The following is a 19791-nucleotide window of genomic DNA, read 5'->3' as shown; positions in this document are numbered from 1 at the left end:
GAAGATTCACATGAGGTCACAGTTGGAACGGTGACTTTTTAGGGGGGGCTGATGGAGTGGGAGTTGTGTAAAGTAGGTATAAAGAGGGTGAAAGGTTTAAAATTTAGCCATTTCCTGATCAGGAGCTGCTATAGGTCCATCCAGTCCTTGGTGGAGTCCAGCAGGCATATAACTGCCAACTTCCTGATTGTGTATATTTCTGGGATTTCATCACAGACCACCTACACACTCCCTCTGCCTATCCCCTGGATGGGCTGCCTTCCCAAGATCAATTGCAGGGCAAACTTTCTTTTATATCCAAACTTCAGACATCAGCAGAAGTATGCCATTCAGCCCATCGAATCATCTCCAATATTTGCTTGATTGATAAGTGCAAATGCTCAAAGAAAATGCATGAATTGTTTATTTAGTGTCCCAGTTGTGATTTATTTTCTGAGGTTTTTGTTTTGATGCTAGCAACCTGCAGGAGCTTAATCCTCAGACTCCAGGCCATTCCTAGAGGATTAGCAACCCACTGGTTCTGAAGATTCCTGGACCTTGTGGGTGCATGGGCTGTCTGTGCAGTTGCCTGATTGCAGAACAGTTGCTTTTCTTTGGGTTAAGCTCAAACCTGGCAGCTTTACCATGTTCTCAGGCAGTGCCAGCATGCAAATACAACGTGCGGGCCAATTAATCCACTTGGCACAGAGACAGCCACTGTGCCCCCTGTCAACAACACCCACTTATAGTTTGGAGAGTTTGTAGTTTTTGTTGCGGTTGGTTTCTGCAGCTGACCCAGTTTGAGTTTTTGGTAAGCAGTCCCCCTGCCTCCCAGGTTTTTAGGGAATGAGAAATTGGTAAATGAGTAAAAGTAGTCATGAGGATCACTAACTTTCTTTATTTTTCTGGAAGGAAAAGTTGTGAGTGTTGCACGGTTAGATCTCACGTGACTTTCACCCGCAGCAATGTGACTAACTGTTCTCTGAAATGGTCAAACAATCCTTCCTCCATATACTGCAGCCATCTGTGTTCCTTCTGCTTTTAGTCTTTGCATTAACCTTGTACCCAGGTCCCTTGCTTGAATCATAAATCACTGGAAACATCTCATTCCTCTCAATTCTGACCCATTGCTTCATTGAGCCACAGTTCGATCACATTGGGACTCTAATCTTCTCCGTAAACAGCCAGAATTTTTTTAAAAAGTATTTATTTATTTGTATTTCCCCATATTAAGCAGTTAGCTTCCTTTATTTCTGAGCATCCCTGGTGAAAATGGATTTTTCTGCTTGTCTCTAATTGGTCAGAGGACAGTGAACATCAACCACATTGTTGTGGGTCTGGAGTCACGTGTAGTTCAGATTGGGTAAGGACGGCAGATTTCCTTCCCAAAAGGAAAGTGAGTGAGATATTTGTTTTTAAACTATGATTTTTTTAAAATTTCCTTTTTTTTTAAAATATACTGCATTCCAATTTCCCCATCTGCTGACAGAGTCAAGACCCTTGAGTGTTAAATGGAAATAGAAATTGCTGGAGAAATTCAGCAGTTTTGGAAGCCACTGTGATTAGATTAGATTACTTACAGTGTGGAAACAGGCCCTTCGGCCCAACAAGTCCACACCACCCCGCCGAAGCGCAACCCACCCATACCCCTACATCTACCCCTTACCTAACACTACGGGCAATTTAGCATGGCCAATCCACCTGACCTGCACATCTTTGGACTGTGGGAGGAAACCGGAGCACCCGGAGGAAACCCATGCAGAGTGGAAAGAAAGCAGAGTCAATGATTCCAGTCCAGTGTCCCTTCTTCGGAATGCTCTGACCCATTTTGAAGAAGAGTAATGGGATTTGCAACGTTAACTCTGCTTTCTCTCCACTGATGCTGCCAGTCCTGCTGAGTTTCTCCAACGATTTCTGTTTTTGTTTTAGATTTCTAGCATCTGCAGTTCTTTGCTTTGGGATACTAACTTGGGGTTCTGGATTATTAGTCCAGTGACAGAACATCATCTCCTGCTCTGAGATTTTCACAACATCCTTGTCAGTGTCCTGAGGGTGAACACTCCTTCAGGTGTTCTCTAAACCCTTAAATCCTAATTTTGATATTCCAAGTCTCTTGCGTTTTGAATGCATGTATACTCCAAATCAGGCAGCTTTACCCATTGCAGCTTCCAAAGGGGCTGATGGAAGAGAGGAGGCAATTACCTCCACGTCATTAACCAAGTGTGATTAAATCAAACTATTTTCTATGTATGTTGTTTGCAGAATTTATGAATGTTAATAATTAACATCAACTTTAAATGAAGGGCCATATGACTAACAACTGCTGCGAGGTGGGGGTAGGACAGGGGGAAGGGATTAGTGTAGGAGGAAGTGCATGAAAATAAACCCAGTCGAACTGCTGCTGAATGCCAGGCAGCTGCCAGTTAGCAGTAACTGGGACCCCGAGGTACCTGCCATCTGCTACAAGGAGGGAGCTGGAGACTGGAGCTCAGCGTGCGTACAGATTGGAGAAAATTGCTCACACTCTGCCAAGGTAGGGTTGTCAGTTTTGGTGACTGCATTGCTCTATCCTCACACACTTCCCCAGTCCCACACTCTCACCACCATCCAGTTGGGAAGGAAGTGGACTCTTGGGCTGCCCAACTGGGTCAAACTTGTCCGTGTTACTGGGCGGCTAGATTAGAGTGGTGCTGGAAAAACACAGCAGGTCAGGCAGCATCCGAGGAGCAGGAAAATCAACACTTCAGGCAAAAGCCCTTCATCAGGAATGTGAAGGGCTTTTGGCCGAAACATCGAATTTTGTTTTTTCTGCTCCTCGGATGCTGCCTGACCTGCTGTGCTTTTCCAGCACCATTCTGATCTAGACTCTGATTTCCAGCATCTGCAGCACTCACTTTTGCCGTGTTACTGGGTGGGTCTTTTCTCCTCATCTCCAGTATTTTTAGAACCAATTCAATCTGAGAAAGTCACAGGAGCAGGCCATTCAACCTGTTGTCTGTGCTGGCCCTCCACAGCTGCAGTTCATTCCCTTTCCTTTCTCCCTGTTGGTTTTTTTTTTCATTATTATGTCTTTTCCCTATACCCTGCAAATTATTATTTTTCAGATGACAATCCAATTGCCTCTTGGATATCTCACTTGAATCTGCTGCCACTGTACTCTCAGGCAGTGCATTCTGTGTGAGAAGGTTTCTCCTCCTATTTCCATTGCTTCTTTTTAATCTATTACTGGAAGTCTGTGTTGCCTAGTTCTCTACCCTCCCATTAATGGGAGCAGGTTTTCCCTATTGACTCGGTCCAGACCCTTATGATTTAACCTCCTCGATCAGATCTCCTTTCGATCTCCTAATCTCCAAGGAGAGCAGTCTCCAATCTGTCCGAGCAACTAAAATTTCACATTCACAAGATTCCTGTGAATCTTGCCTGTACCCTGTCCAATGCTTTTCTTAAAGTGTGATCCTCCACGTTGGCCACAATCCTGCGAGTGAAGCTTGAATCATTTTGTGCTCTGCCCCCTTGTTGATCACCCCCAGCATGGTATAAGCTTTAATAACCATTACCTCCAACCTGCCTTGCCACCCTTCTGCCTGCGCCTGGGTGCTACCCCTCCTCCCCAGCCGCATTTTGAGTTATATCTTTTTGTATGTTGTCTCTGTGTTCGTCTGACCAAAGTAATTCTCTTCATACTTTCCTGCTTAAATGTAATTATCTTTTTAACTTGAAGCACTTTGACCTTTTTTTTTTGGAGTTATCCATGCTTCTCCTCACAGTTCATAATCCTATGCAAGCTTTTGTTTCCCCAACAAATTTTGCAATTGTGCTCTGTACGCCAGAGTGTAAATCAGTATTGTACATCAGGAAGTGCAGGGGTCTGAAAACACAGCCCTGGGGCGCATCACTGTAACCCATCCCCAAAGAAAACATACCCCCCACGTTCCTGTCACTGAGCCAATTTTTGTCTTCATGAGGATACTGTCCATTTTATTCCACGAGCTATAAATGAGGTGTTCAAAGAAAATGAATGATGAATAAAGCCCTTTTAATCGAAAACCAGGCAAAAAACATTCCGAGCAGAATCCCGAGGTTAATCTTCAATCCCTGGAGGCACACTAGGGTCAATCCTGGAGGGCATGAGGCTTCGAGGGCAGTGTTGTTCTGCTGTTGCAAAAGTGTCACGGTCTCCCCTCTCCTGAGAAGGAGTGTGGAAGGAAAATACTGGGAAATTTAGCAAAATGAACTTCCTGTATGAGGTGCAATCAAGAAATGGCACTGAGATTAATATACAGAATTAACCTGCTCAATATTGAGTTTGTATGACTATTTGCATAATTAGAAACTTGACATGCTTGAAGCAGAGTAGATCAATCGGGTAATAAATTGTAACTTGTCTTTTGTAAATTTCCATTTAGATAATTTTCCCTGGTCTATTTTAAGTTGAAATCAGTTTTATGGATTGTGGTTAAAAATGATCGGGAGTAGTGTTTGAATGTTTGAGTGGGAATAACTTTTCTGAAAATTGCTTAAAATATACTGATATTTGTAAATCTCATTGGTATACATTAATTAGTTTGAACAATACATGTACTTTTGATATGACGCACCACTTACAACTTGTGAACTGGTACATGTGCAGCTAAAACAAACATGAGCCTTTGGACCAGTCTTCCAGGAACAAGTAGAATATTGCAATTTTGTTTTGCCACAGTTTGGTGAACGGGAGATGATTTAGCTGGTGTAAAAGATCACCACAACAAAGGGCTCTTGTGGTGCAATGGTAGCATCCCTACCTCTGGCCTCCTTGCTATTGGAAGGATGTTGTTAAACTTGAAAGGGTTCAGAAAGGATTTACAAGGATGTTGCTAGGGTTGGAGGATTTGAGCTACAGGGAGACGCTGAATAGGTTAGGGCTATTTTCTTTGGAGCATCAGGGGCTGAGGGATGACCTTATAGAGGTTTATAAAACCATGATGGGCATGGATAGGCTATATAGTCAAGCTCTTTTCTCCAGGGTAGGGGTGTCCAAAATTATAGATGGCAAATGTTTGAGGTGAGGGGGGAAGTTTAAAAGGAACCTGAAGGGTAACTTTCTCATGTAGTGGGTGGTGTATGTATGGATGAATTACCAGATGAAGTGGTGGAGGCAGGTACAATGGCAGTATTGAAAAGGCATCTGGTTGGGTATATGGATAGGAAGGGTTTAGAGGGATATGGGCCAAGTGCTGGCAAATGGGACTGGATAGGTTAGGATGTCTGGTTGGCATGGATGAGTTGGACCAAAGGGTCTGTTCTTCTCTATGACTGTGCCAGCAGACTTGGTTTCAAGTCCCATCTGCTCCCAGATGCATGTAATAACATGTCTGAGCACAATGGTGAAAAATCTAGACACAACTCAATTTGATAACTGCTGTTACAATCAAAGGGTGAGAATCTAAAGATCACAACAAAGGTTTTAGGTGTAATTCACTTTGTGATCAAATTCCACTGCCAATTTGCATTTTGTTTGGCAACAATTCAAAGGTGGAAGGATCAATAAATAGAACAGGAGCAACATGAGAATTTTTTACAGGGAGTTATGTTGATCAACAATGTGCTTCCTGAAACGGATGCTGATAACCTTTGCAAGGGAATTGGATATACACTTAGACTTGTAAATTTCTTCAAGTTATGGGGAAAGGTCTGGGAAGTGGGATCAGTTCAGTGGGTCTTTCAAAGAATTGGTACAGGTGAAATGAGAGACTCACAGCTGAATGAGATTCCAGGCTGTGACTAGCCCCGAATGCCTACATTGGTGGCTGAGCATTCCAAACACATTTTGTGGAGATAAAGCTTTAATATTTGGAATTTTTCTTACCTTTTGAACTTTTAAAAAATTTTGTCTGTTTTTGTTTAATTTTAGTTTTGTAATCAAGATGGTGCTAGAGAATGGTGACATTGTTCAGTTTTCACTGTATTCGTGTGTACACTGGACAATAATAATTAATTCTAAAATATACTAATTTGAGCTGAATGGCCTCCAGTGCTATGTCTTGCTGTGTTTCTGCTAATATGACAATTAGGAATGAGCAAAAAAATCCAACACTTCATTCTTCAAGTCAATTATGCAAGTGTTCTTTCTGAATTTGTTTCTTGTCCATAGATGCAGGAGTAGGCCATTCGGCCCTTCGAGCCAGCACCACCATTCAATATGATCATGGCTGATCATCCACAATCAGTATCCTGTTCCTGCCTTATCCCCATAACCCTTGATTCCACTATCTTTAAGAGGTCTATCCATCTCTTTGTTGAAAGTATCCAAAGACTAGGCCTCCACTGCCTTCTGGGGCAGAGCTTTCCATACACCCACCACTCTCTGGGTGAAGAAGTTTCTCCTCAACTCTGTTCTTATTGGCCTGCCCCTTATTTTTAAACTGTGTCCTCTGGTTCTGGACTCGCCCATCAGCGGAAACGTGCTTCTTGCCTCAAAAGTGTCAATTCCTTTGAGATGTATAAGATTATTAATCAGATCCCCTCTCATCCTTCTAAACTCGAGTGTATACAAGCCCAGTCGCTTCAATCTTTCAACATATGATAGTCCCACCATTCCGGGAATTGACTTCGTGAACATGTGCTGCACTGTCTCAACAGCCAGAATGTCCTTCCTCAAATTTGGAGACCAAAACTGCACACAATACTCCAGATGTGGTCTCACCAGGGTCCTGTACAGCTGCAGAAGGACCCCTTTGCTTCTATACTCAATTCCTCTTGTTATGAAGGCCAGCATGCCATTAGCTTTCTTCACTGCCTGCTGTACCTGCATGCTTGCTTTCATTGACTCATGTACAAGAACATCTAGATCTCGTTGTACTGCCCCTTTACCTAACTTGACTCCATTTAGGTAGTAATCTGCTTTCCTGTTCTTGCCACCAAAGTGGATAACCACACATTTATCCACATTAAACAGCATCTGTCATGCATCCGTTCACTCACCTAGACTGTCCAAGTCACCCTGTATTCTCATAACATCCTCCTCCCATTTCACCCTGCCACCCAGCTTTGTGTCGTCAGCAGATTTGCTAATATTACTTTTCATGCCTTCATCTATATCATTGATGTGTATTGTAAACAGCTGCGGTCTCAGCACCGAACCTTGTGGTACCCCTCTGGTCACCATCTGCCATTCCAAAAGGGAGCCGTTTATCACTACTCTTTGCTTCCTGTCAGCCAGCCAATTTTCAATCCAAGTCAGTATTTTGTCCCCAATACCATGTAGCCTAATGTTGCTCACTAATCTCCTATGTGGGACTTTATCAAAGGCTTTCTGAAAGTCCAGGTACACTACACCCACTGGCTCTCCCTTGTCCATCTCCATAGCTACATCCTCAAAAAATTCTAGAAGATTAGTCAGGCATGATTTTCCCTTCGTAAATCCATGCTGACTCTGACCTATCCTGTTACTGCTATCCAAATGAGTCGTAATTTCATCCTTTATAATTGAGTCCAGCATCTTTCCCACCACTGACCTCATTGGTGTTTATCCTGCTGGGGGGGGCATTGGAAAGCAGTGCAGCTGACTGTGGAGGGTTTAACTCAATCCAGAGCATATTGATCAAAGTCCTGGAGTTCTTTTGTGTGTCTGATTAATGTGTGTTGGTATAGCCAGCAGTTAGTTTCCTTCTCCAGTGGAGTAACTTCATGATCATGGCAATCACTGTTCTGAGGCTCACTGGACTTGAAATATTAGCTGTGCTTCTCTCTCCACAGACACTGCCAGACCTGCTGAGTTTCTCCAACAGTTCATTGTTTCAGATTTCAGACTTCTCCCCTCCTCTGCCCCACCCTCCTCTTTATCCCTCCCCAATCTCTCCCTTTCTTTATTTCCCTCTCTCTGTGCAAAAGGGCAGTGCTCCAAAAGCTAGTGCTTCCAATTAAACCTGTTGGACTATAACCTGGTGTTGTGTGATTTTTTAACTTTGTCCATCCCAGTCCGACACCGGCATCTCCACATCAACGGTAACTTTCAGATATCCTGCAGATTTACAATCATTCCCATGTTGTAAGCAGCCAGAAATGTGATTGGTCTGTTGTGAAGTCTTTACCATGTCAATGTTTTTCTTTAAATCAATATTGCTATGTGAGGGACTTCAGATGGTTTTCTATATGCGTAGTATTTGGATAATTGATATACTAGTTTGTGCAAGTCTCTAATGCACCAATTCCTAAACAGTGGAAGTAATTCTAAATGTGACAATAAATCACATGAGTAATGATCAGGCAACATTTTATGAGACTGCAGGTTGTTCAAGGAAGTGAAGGTTCGGGGGTGTAAACTTGCAGGTTACATTACTCAGAATGAATAAAGCAATTACAATGAGTTTCTCGCTCAATAGAGTGAGGGTGTTGCATTTGTAACATGGGAGCTTTGGGGTTTGAGGATCAACTAACTATAATTCACAGGTGGACCGGGCAGCATTGAGAATAAATTGGACAAGGTTTACTGTTCTCATCAGGAAAGTGTGCGAAGTTCCCCAAAGGTTTCTCGAATATATGAAAAGGATTCAGGAACAGAAGGAGGGAGAAAACTGTAGGAATAGAAGTCATGTGGAACAATAATGCTGTAAGCCCAGGTCAGTGCGATCCAGTCATTTGTGTGGCCCAGGTGAGTCCTCATTGAGGTTACCTGGAACTTTAGATCATTAGACCACTTTGATCTGTTCTTGCTCTGTTCATACTGATAGCTCTTTGGGCACTCCAAAATGTTTCTCAATCCTAAAATATTTGTTTTCATTTGTGAAAATGTAGTTGGTGTGATGTTGAAATGGATCGGTTGTTGTCCGTCTTCTGTGCACTGTGTTAGCAGTTTCTTGGCAACCTTCTGCGTTACATCCAAAGTTACTGAAATACTGGTGTTTATTGCAAAAGAAGTTGAGTGCAGGGAAGTTCTGCTGCAAATTTACAAGATCTCAGTGAAACTACAGCTGCAGTGTTGTGTGCAGTTTTGATTTACTTGTGATACCATTGTATTAGAAGCAGTACAGAGAAGGTTTTGAGTCTTAGACTATCACAATTGCTAGCCATCCAGCAACTACTCTATCTATTTTGTACCTATTCTAACCTCACTGCCCAGTACTTCTTTCCATAGCCTTTCCATGGCATTTCAAGTGCCCTTCTAAATAATTCTTTAAGTTGTGATGTTTCCTGCCTCGATTGCCCTTTTGAGGCAGTTAGTTCCAGGTACCCACCATCCTCTGGGTGGAAAAGAAACAATCCTTAAATCCCCTCTAAACGTCCTGCTTCTTCCCTTAAATCTTTCCTCCCGGTAATTGGCCACCTCCTAACGAGTTAAAAATCACACAACACCAGGTTATAGTCCAACAGGTTTAATTGGAAGCACACTAGCTTTCGGAGCGGCGCTCCTTCATCAGGTGAAGGAGCGTCGCTCCGAAAGCTAGTGTGCTTCCAATTAAACCTGTTGGACTATAACCTGGTGTTGTGTGATTTTTAACTTTGTACACCCCAGTCCAACACCAGCATCTCCAAATCATGACCTCTAACGAGAGAAGCTTCTTTCTAGCAACCCTATCAAAGCCCTTCAAAATTTGTGGACTTCAATCAGGAATCCCCCTTCAGCCTTCAGTCTATCGAGTTCACATTCATAATAGAATAGTTTCAGGCCAGGCAACGTCCTGATAAATCTCCCCTGCATAATCTCCTATGCGTTATGATTTGGAGATGCCGGTGTTGGACTGGGCTGTACAAAGTTAAAAATCACACAACACCAAGTTATAGTCCAACAGGTTTAATTGGAAGCACTAGCTTTCGGAGCGACGCTCCTTCATCAAGTGATAGTGGAGGACAGAATTCTAAGGCACAGAATTATAGCAAAAATTTACAGTGTGATGTGACTGAAATTATTGAAAAATTCCTTGATTGTCTGTCAAGTCTTTCATCTGTTCAAGTACCATGATAGTTTCATTTCTTTCATGTGTAAATCACACAACCTTTTTTTAAAAAGTTGCATTCTCAGGTTAGCTGTAACAGTGGGTGATAGCTAGACAATATGTTGAAAGGTGTTAGCCCCATGTTCTCTGTCTATGCCATGATGTTTAGATTGATTCTAATTTAAAAAGTGAGGTAATGGAGTTTTACATGAATTCATGCAGTTTTTGAGCAAAGTGCAATGTAACTCTGCAAGTACAAATTCACCCCACAAAATATATGTGTGCATGTGGGTCTTTCTCTGTGTGTGTCTGTCTGGGTTGGGGGTTGCGTGTGAGAGAGAGTGTATATGTGTGTGTATGATTTGGAGATGCCGGTGTTGGACTGGAGTGTACAAAGTTAAAAATCACACAACACCAGGTTATAGTCCAACAGGTTTAATTGGAAGCACACTAGCTTTTGGATGAGCGGCACTCTGAAAACTAGTGTGCTTCCAATGAAACCTTTGGACTGTAACCTGGTGTTATGTAATTTTTAACTGTGTGTGTGTGTGTGTGTGTGTGTGTGTGTGTGTCTGTCTGTCTGTCTGTCTGTCTGTCTGGTTCGGTACCCATAGGGAAGGCCTCAACCTGTATCTTGGGTTCATGTCACATTACAGGTGACCACCATTGCACTATAAACACACACACACACACACACACACACACATCCTCTCAGAGACTTAGACCACTCTACATTCATGCACACACGTATACACTCTCTCTCACAGACACTCACAAACCCCCAACCCAGACAGACACACACCCATATATTTTGTGGGGTGAATTTGTACTTGCAGAGTTGCATTGTACTTTGCTCAAATATTGCATGAATTCATGTAAAACTCTATTATCTCACTTTTTAGATTAGAATCAATCTAATCATCATGGCATAGACAGAGAACACGGTGCTAACACCTTCAACATATTGTCTAGCTATCACCATTGTTAACAGCTAACCTGAGAATACAACTTTTAAAAAAGATTCTGTGATTTACACATGAAAGAAGTGAAACTATCATGGTATTCGAACAGGTGAATGACTCAACAGACAACCAAGGTATTTTTCAATGTATAATTTCAGTTACATCACTCTGTAAATTTTTAAAATAAATTCTGTGCCTTAGAATTGTGTCCCCACAATCACCTGATGAAGGAGCAGCGCTCTGAAAGCTAGTGTGCTTCCAATTAAACCTGTTGGGACTATAACCTGGTGTTGTGTGATTTTTAGCCCCTATACTTTACATCCTTCCTTTAGTGTGATAACCCAGAATTGCATACCGTACTCCAGCTGTGGACTGACTGTGTCCTACACAGCTCCATTGTAATCTCCCAGCTCTGGTATTCAATAACTTGCCTAATGAACACCAATATCCCACATTAAACCCCTAACCACCTATCCTGTTGCCTTCAATAACCTGTGCACATCCTCAGCAAGATCGCTTACTCAGCTCATACGAGGGATAATCAAAGAATCATGGGATCCTCACAGTGTGGAAGCAGACCATTCAACCCATCAAGTCCATATTGACCCTCTGACCAGCAGCCCACCCGGACCCAGCCTACCTACCCTATCCTTGTAGCTCCGCATTTCCCCTGGCTAATCCACCTAGTCCACACATCATTGGATACTATGGGCAATTTAACATGACCAATCCACCTAACCTGTACATCTTTGGATTGTGTCAGGAAACTGGATCACCTGGAGGAATCCCACACAGACACAGGGAGAATGTGCAAACTCCACACAGACAGTCACCCGAGTGTGGAATTGAATCTGAGTCCCTGGCATTGTGAGGCTGCCCCACGGGTTTATCTTAAAAAGAAAAATTGAACAGGTTGGGCCTGTATGATTTGAAAGTTAGAAGTTTTAGATTAGATTTCCTAAAGTATCAAAACACGCCCTTCGGCCCAACAAGTCCACGCTGACCCTCTGAACAGCAACCCACCCGAACCCATTCCCCTATATTTACCCCTGACTAATATACCTAACACTATGGGCAATTTAGCATGGCCAATTAACCTAACCTGCATATCTTTGGATTATGGGAGGAAACTCACACAGACACTGGGAGAATGTGCAAACTCCACACAGTCATCCGAGGTGGGAATCAAACCAGGACCCTGGTGCTGTGAGGCAGCATTGCTAACTACTGAACCAGCGTGCCACCCCAGGTATTTCTTATTGAAAAATCTTCAAGGAACCTGACAGGGTGGATACTGAGAAGATAGTCCTTTTCCTTGGACAGTCTAGAACAGTTGGGTGTGGCACAGTTTAAAACTGAGATGAGGATAAATCCTTTCTCTGATGGTATTCAGTGTTTGGAATTTTTGCCCTCAGTGAGCAGTGGAGGCTGGGTCACTGAATATATTCAAGGCAGAGTTGGTCAGATTTTTGATCGACAAATGGGATTCAAGGTTATGGAGGACGGAGAAGAAAGTGTTGAAGCTACAATCTGATCAAGCATGATCTGAGATGGGCTGAATGACCCAATCTCCTTAATTCTAATGAAGCAGCACTCAGGTAGTGAGGTAGGGTTTTCTATTTTTAATGCCTGTTCATTTTTTTTTCTCTGGAATGAGTGTTCTGCCCTTAACTTTATGGAATTCTGGGGACTGCCTTTATTTTGAATAGTCATTTTGGCTGTGTTTGTTAACCCATCTTGGGGAATGAGGAAAAACCATCACAATATGTTTCAGTCACCTGGCTGTGGGAGAGAGATAGTAGAACATCATTCAACTCTGGCTGATTTGAACACAACACCTTGCCCTCAACCCTATCCCCACAACACACCCCTGACTGACTATTCACCAGAGAGTCATAGAGATGTACAGCATGGAAACAGACCCTTCGGTCCAACTCGTCCCTGCCGACCAGATATCCCACCCCAATCTAGTCCCACCTGTCAGCACCCAGCCCATATCTCTCCACACTCTTCCTATTCATGTACCCATCCAGATGCCTTCATTGAGAGGGTAATTTCACTGCAATCATATTCTAGAGCCTGTGTCTAAAGTTGCAGAGACACTTTAACAGCTGGGGGAGACTTTAAATCCAGTTTATAAATCTGGAGCACAGTGCTTGTCTCATTTGCAAATGACTGGGTTTGTAGTTTAACAAAACAATCCCATCTAGAATCCCTGCAGTGTGTGAATGCAAACCATTTGGCCCATTAACCCTTCGAAGAGCATCCCATCCAGTCCCTGACACCCTGCACTTTCATCTGAAAGAAAACCGTGAAACTGAAACTCTCTCAAAGAGAAATGAAACAAAATGGATGCAGAGATTTACAATCTGAAATTCTTGAAATTGCTATTGTCTGAAATGCTGTGTTGTGCTTAATCAAAAGATAAGGTGCTATTCTTCAAGCTTATCTGGAACCTTACTGGGATAAATCAGTAGGCCTAGGACGGGGAGCTCTGTACGGGTCACAGAATTAAATGAATAGGTGACGCAAAACTCAGGGACACACCCCTGGAATGGAAGGAGATGTTCCACAAAGCAAACAAGCTGCCAGCTGCCTTGTTTCAGAGGGGACCGTGTTGTGAGCGTGGGTATACTGTATTCTAAATTGAAGAGGTGCAGCATATCTCTGTTTATGTCTTTGGACAGTGACCGGAGAGAGACAATTTAAAAAAAAACAGGCAGATGTTGCACCTCCGAGTAGTGCCAAGGGAAGGGTGAGAGTACTGAGAGAACTTGAGAAATGGACAAGGGATTTGTGGAGGAAAGTGTCCCCCTGGAATGCTGACAGGAGTTGGAGTCAGGAAGATGGTTCTTGGTATTGGAATCATGTTGGAGGTGGGGGGCATGTTGGAAGTAGTGGTATTAATTGAATACTGTGGTGGAAGCTGAGGGCTTGGAGAACCCTATCTTGGATTAGGAGCGAGGGGAAAAGGTGAGAGCAAATATGCCATGACATGGAGCAGATCTGATCAAGGGCCCTGTCAGCCATGATTGGGGCAGTCCTCCTGAGAAGAAAGGCAGAGATCTCCGAAACACTCTTGTGAGAGGTTGCATCAACATGAGAGATGTGACTGAGCTGGAGAGATCTGGGAGAATACAACCAATTCTTGTAGTTAGTGCATGTTAGGGAGTGTAGTCATGGATTTATAGCGAATATTAGTAAATAATTCATCTCAGAAGTGGAGACAGAGGTTGAGTAGAAGGGAAGAGTTGGAGATGGACCATGTGAAGTTGAGAAGTAAAGCCAATGAAATTTTCCAGTTCAGAGCAACGACAGGAAATGGTACAGATACAGCCGTCCATGTCCTGGAAGAGTGTGTGCAGAGTAGGAAAATTTGAAGCAAGTAAAGTATGTAGATGCTGGAGATTTGAGACCTTGCTGGAGTAAGACACATTTTCTGAATAAAGCAGTTGTAAAAGCCTCATCTTTTTATCTTTGTTTTGATTTGAATTGTGTATGGAAATAGGAAAGGTCTACTGTAAACCAAGGAGTGTGGAAGGAGTTGCACATCTTAGAAACAAGTCACTGTAGCTCATTGTGAGTTGTGTTTACACGGTTGTTTTGTTCAAGAAATGGGTTTAAGACCCATTGGCACTGTGGGTGGGTGTGCAGAGCAAGCTTCACCCAAAGGCAACCCATTCAGCAGTCATTCTATTAGGACCAGTTGTGGAGACTAGGCATGAGAACAACACTCTGACTCCTGGGTAGATTGTGTGTGTGTGTGTGTGTGTGTGTGTTTGTTTGTTTGTGAGTTACAGAACAATAATGAGGCAGAAGTTCTCCAGACTGCAAAAGGCAATGGCTCTTTCTTTATCTGTAATGAAGTAAGCAAAAACTGAAAGATAACTATTTTCTCTCTTCACAAGCAGTTACCTCTGACCAGTGACTGAGACACTGAACAATTAATCAGTCAGATATAAAAAGGTAAAGCTGCAATAGTCTTGCCAGACCATAGGCCTGCAGTCTCTCTCTCATTAGAAAGATGACTGATGGTGGTCTAACTAGAATCATAGAGTCATATAAGATGGAAACAATCCAAACAGTCCATGCTGAACATAATCCCAAACTAAACTAGGCCCACCTGGGCCATATCTCTCCAAACCTTTCCTATTTATGTATGGTAAATTATAATAACTGTAATAATTTTAAATAAAAACTGTAATAAATCTTTAACTAAGCCTGCAATCCCAGGAGTAGCTGAAAGATCATCATTCCTCAGGGGAGGGGAGGGTTTGAGAAGGTAGGATCTCCATTGGCATGGGAATTAAGCCCACTCTATTGGGATCACTCTGTATTGTAGGCCAGCTATCTAGCCAACTGAGCTAACAAGGCAGTTAAATATTAGTGTGTTAATGTGGCGTTACATTTGACTACGTAACAGCAGCAAATTTCCTCTCTTTGGATTCTTAATCACCATTTAATAGCTTTCCAGTCATTTTTACTGATATCTGTTTTATTAGATTTCAGATTTTTGAAAAACTGATTTCAAACTCTTCAAAAAAAATTGAATCCCTGTCCTCTGGGTGACCAGCCCCATATATTCTCTATTCCCACCATATCTTTGTGTTTTTAACAACATTTACTTGATCTCTGAGAGTGAGGAAATGTTTCTTAACACTTTTGCTTGCCTCTGAGTTTTGGTTAAAAATAGAAATGTAAAAGGTTAAAGGGGGATCTAATTAAGATGTTGAAGATACTTAAAAGGAGTTGATAAATAGGGAGAAACTATATTTCCATTTGTTGGTAGAGGTGACAAGAGGGAGTCCAGAACAAGGTGCATCATAACCTGAAAAGTATAACCCAGTCATTCAGGGCTGGCACTGGGTAGCAACTCCTTCATATAAAGGGTTTGAAATTTAACATGTCCTGAATGCAAACCTCTCAGACTGAAGTTCAGTTGAAACCATCAACATTGCAATGAATACGTTTTTGTGGGATGTGCGTGAGGAAAATGGAGTTATGATTCAGATCTGCTATGATGTAATTTAATTAGTCCTAGGGTTGTATAGCATGTAAATAAACCCTTTGCTCCAGTTCGTCCATGCTGATCAGATATCTGAAATTAATCTAGTCCCATTTGCCAGCACTTGGCCCATAACCCTCTAAACCCTTCCTTTTCATATACCCATCCAGATGCCTTTTAAATACTGTAATTGTACCAGCCTCCACCACTTCCTCTGGCAGCTCATTCCATAAACACACCACCCTCTGTGTGAAAAAGTTGCCCCGTAGGTCTCTTTTAAATCTTTCCCCTGCCACCTTTAAATCTATGCCATCTACCTTTGGACTCCTATATCCTGGGGAAAAGACCTTGTCTATTCACCCTATCCATGTCTCTCGTGATCTTTTGGAACAGATTTGAGCGGCTAAATGTCTGACTGTTTTTAATTCTTCACCATGCAATAGGAGCTTGTGTGAAAGACTCTTAGCATGCAGTGGGCTTTTTTATGCACCTATGGGCCGTGGGCATCGCTCACCAGGCTAGCAGTTATTGTCAGTCCCAAATTGCCTTTGAAAAAGTGGTGGTGAGCTGCCTTCTTGAACTGCTGCAGTCCACGCGTCCCTACCCCAAGACCAGGGAGCCTGAGTTCAAGTCCTGTCTGCTCCAGAGATATGTCATAGCATTTCCAAACAGGTAGATCAGTGAAAACACAGAACAGGAACTCGTGTCAATGTCAAGCAAGGAGGAGATTGGTGTAACTAGGGAATTATGGCTGAGATAAAACCACCCAAGAGTCTCTGTCATAATCCTGACATGGATTGGCTCAATATTTTACTTGTAGAGGTTTCCTGAAGCTACTGTCAGATTTCTCTTTTTTGCTCCTTTTGTCCCCCACTCCCATCCTCACTGACTCCAGGGACTGGTGTTACCAGAGATTGACATGAGGGAGGATTGAACATATTTGATCCGGATGAATTTTTCATTGATGTTTCAATCCTAACCTTCCATTGGCTATTCCCCACCAAGTAAGAATCAGTGATTTTTTTTTAGCCTCGTGAAGCTGGGAGGTGGAGAAGGTGCAATAATTTTAAAAAACCGAAGAGCTGGAAATGTGAAATGGAAACAGAAACAGCTGGAAAATCTCAGCAGGTCTGGTGGAGAGAAAGCAGCGTTAACATTTTGTGACCAGTCTCCCTCCTTCAGAGCCATGATACAATAGTTGTTGGGGGCGGAGTGTATAATTCTCTTCTCAGTTGTCCTGTACAGGTAGGATTAGCAGGTTTCTCCATTTCAAAAGACACTGTGACTTGAGCAGATTGGGTGGAATTAGAATTACATGGAGGATTGAGTAAATTTCTCCAATCAAAGCAAAATACTGCAGATGCTGGAAATCAGAAATAAAAGGAGAAAGTGCTAAGGCAACTCAGCTGGGCGGATGGCATTTGAAGAGTTGTGATTCTAAACACTAACTCAGTTTCTTTCTCCACAGCTGCCAGACCTACTGAGTTCCTCCAGCAATTTTCTTCCCTTATGAAGGAAAGCTGTTTTGGGCTGAAGGACCAGTGACTTTTTTTTTACAAGACTCTTAACAGATTCCATAGTCACTTTATTTCTGTTGCCAGTCTACAAATGACCAGATTTATTGGATCAGGTTATTGTGGGATTTGGACTGCTGATCCTCTTGAGATCTTCTGGCCATACCAAGACCCTTGCACTGTGTATTGTCAGTGATCCAGCCCACAGGAGGCATTATTAGGGTAGATGGCATCCTCTGAGCAAAAGAGTCATTACTGAACTTGTCAATGCTGTGTAGGGAAAGTTCAAGCTGTGGAGACCACCAGACACCCTCATACACACAGGAATCATACACAAAGCCTGGCTGTCTGTTCACTTGTTTGAAATTTGTGAAATATATAGTATGTTCAGACTGAAATGGACCTAGTGACATTGCTGGTCCATCCCAGTGTTTATACTTCACATCAGCTTTGTCTCACCTGCTCTACATTCCATTCTCTCTTCTGTTTACTACACGTCATCTTAAAGGCAGCACTGCTATTGTATTGAACAATCTGTGAGTTCCACCTTCTTATCATGTTCTGGTCAAAGGAGTTTCTATTGGATTCCTCATAGCATTTAAGAAGATAAAGTAGCCATAGTCTTACTAGACCATTAGAGAGAGAGAGAGAGAGAAATGACTGGTGTTGGTTTAACCTGAGGCTCAACGTACCTCCGGTGAGGCGATAGATTGAGAAAGAGAGACTTTCATAGCAACCTCTGCTGATATGGGAGCTGAATGCATGCTGTTGGTATCCTTTTCTTCTGCAAATCAGCCGTCCAGCCAACTGAACTTTACTGACTTTACATTTCTAGTTGCAGCTTTCATTTACCGCACAACGAAAACCTCTTCGTCCTCTACCCTCTCAACCCATTTTGGAATTCTCAAGGTGGTAATAGGGAAGCCCTTAGCCTTCTCTCTTTTCTGGAGAATAGAGTCCCATCTTGTTTGGACTTCCATGTTATATTTGCTTGCATCTGGTGGCAAACTTGTAAATTGTTTATTGCATTTTGTCTGGTGTCTCTCTCTATCCCTTTTTAAAAATAATATGGAGACAAGAACTCCATGTGATCTGTCGAATTATTTTGCGATATACAAGTTTACCGTAACTTTGCTTTTCAATTATATCCCTTTAGTTCGTTTGCTTTTACATGGGTTTTTATTTTACAGCTGTGTTGCTACTTTGTGGCTTGCCTATCTATGTTGGGAGGTCTGTTTGCTTGTCTACAGTATTTAGACTTGTTTTCCCAGCAGTATGTGACCTCCTTATGCTTGCTCACCAAAATGCACCATCTTGCTTTGATCTGTGTTGAAATCTGTTTTGTTAATTGCAGGGCCATTCTGCCCATCCGATTTTGGGGGCTAGTAAGCTTTGGTTTGTGGACATGTTGACTGTGCCACTGATCGCTGGCACAGCAATTGTTGCTGAACCTCTTGGATAGTGAGGAGAATAACTGCTGTGGGACTGTGACCCAACATGAGCCCATTATATACCTTCCACCACCAGCCTGATGGAGATTTAGTAACTACGTAGCACCAGGATCTTCCTACTATGGTGGTAGCATAAGTGCACTCCTTCAACTCAAGGGCATTGTTGCACCCAGATTTCTTTTTATCTTCTTCAACTCTTGACACCAGAAAGCATTTTGACTGTGTCCTTCTTGAATACCTTTTTTCAGGTACGGGAGAGTGTGACGTCAAGGGAAGAGACGGATGAGTCTGTTAGCCTCAAACCTTCGAGTCCAACCATTCCAATGGATCCAGGTTTAAAATCGAACTCTTCATGTTATGATCCTGTGGGCTAATGGGCGGCATGTTGGGGCCTGAGACCCATTTTGCTTTACCCTTCTTGAGGGAGGCTGTTGACTTTTATTCTTTGATGGGCTCTTGCTTTGGCTTTGATAAAGGAGTTGAGGCTGAACTGATGTCGAAAGGTTGCTCATTGGGAATTGGATCAGAAGAGAAAAGAACGGGGAATGGGGAACCCATTACTGCTGGGATGTGGAGGGAAGGCAGGACATACCCAAGTAACCGGGTGTTTCGATTTGTGGCAAAAATGGCCACTTTTTAAAAAAAACTTATTCTTTCATGAGATGAGGATCACACAGGCAAGGCTAACCTATGTTGCCCATTCCTAATTGCCCTTGAACTGGAAAGTTTGCTGGGTCATTCCAGAGCCAAGCATATTACTGTTGATCTGGAGTCAGTTACAGGCCAGATCGAGTTAAAATGCCAGATTTCCTTCCCTAAAGGGCAGGTGTGAACCAGACATTTTTTGATTGCATCAGTCGACACACCATTACTATTAAACTAAATTTTAACTCCACATTTAGTATTTTCATTTATGCCAGTTTGCGTGATGAGATTTGAACCTATGTCTCTGGTGTGTTAGATGGG

At 42.6% G+C, this 19791-nt stretch overlaps 1 protein-coding gene across 4 annotated transcripts in view; it reads left to right on the top strand.

Moving 5' to 3' along the window:
* Positions 1–19791, top strand: part of LOC140494214 (transmembrane protease serine 4-like) — a 58141-nt gene that overhangs the window by 13556 nt on the left and 24794 nt on the right. For 2 of the 4 annotated variants that reach the window (XM_072593386.1, XM_072593384.1), the window contains exon 2: positions 19074–19158. The exons of 1 other annotated variant lie outside the window; for it this stretch is intronic. In XM_072593386.1, the coding sequence (XP_072449487.1) occupies positions 19074–19158 (85 nt within the window). Of the gene's footprint in view, positions 1–2352; positions 2513–19073; positions 19159–19791 lie in introns of those variants that run through there. One more of the 4 variants, XM_072593382.1, reaches the window with a different exon arrangement.

The sequence above is a fragment of the Chiloscyllium punctatum genome, chromosome 23, assembly GCF_047496795.1.
Source record: "Chiloscyllium punctatum isolate Juve2018m chromosome 23, sChiPun1.3, whole genome shotgun sequence".
In the NCBI taxonomy this organism is placed as follows: Eukaryota; Metazoa; Chordata; class Chondrichthyes; order Orectolobiformes; family Hemiscylliidae; genus Chiloscyllium; species Chiloscyllium punctatum.
The sequence above is the reverse complement of the archived record's forward strand: the minus strand, read 5'-3'. Positions and strand labels throughout refer to the sequence as shown.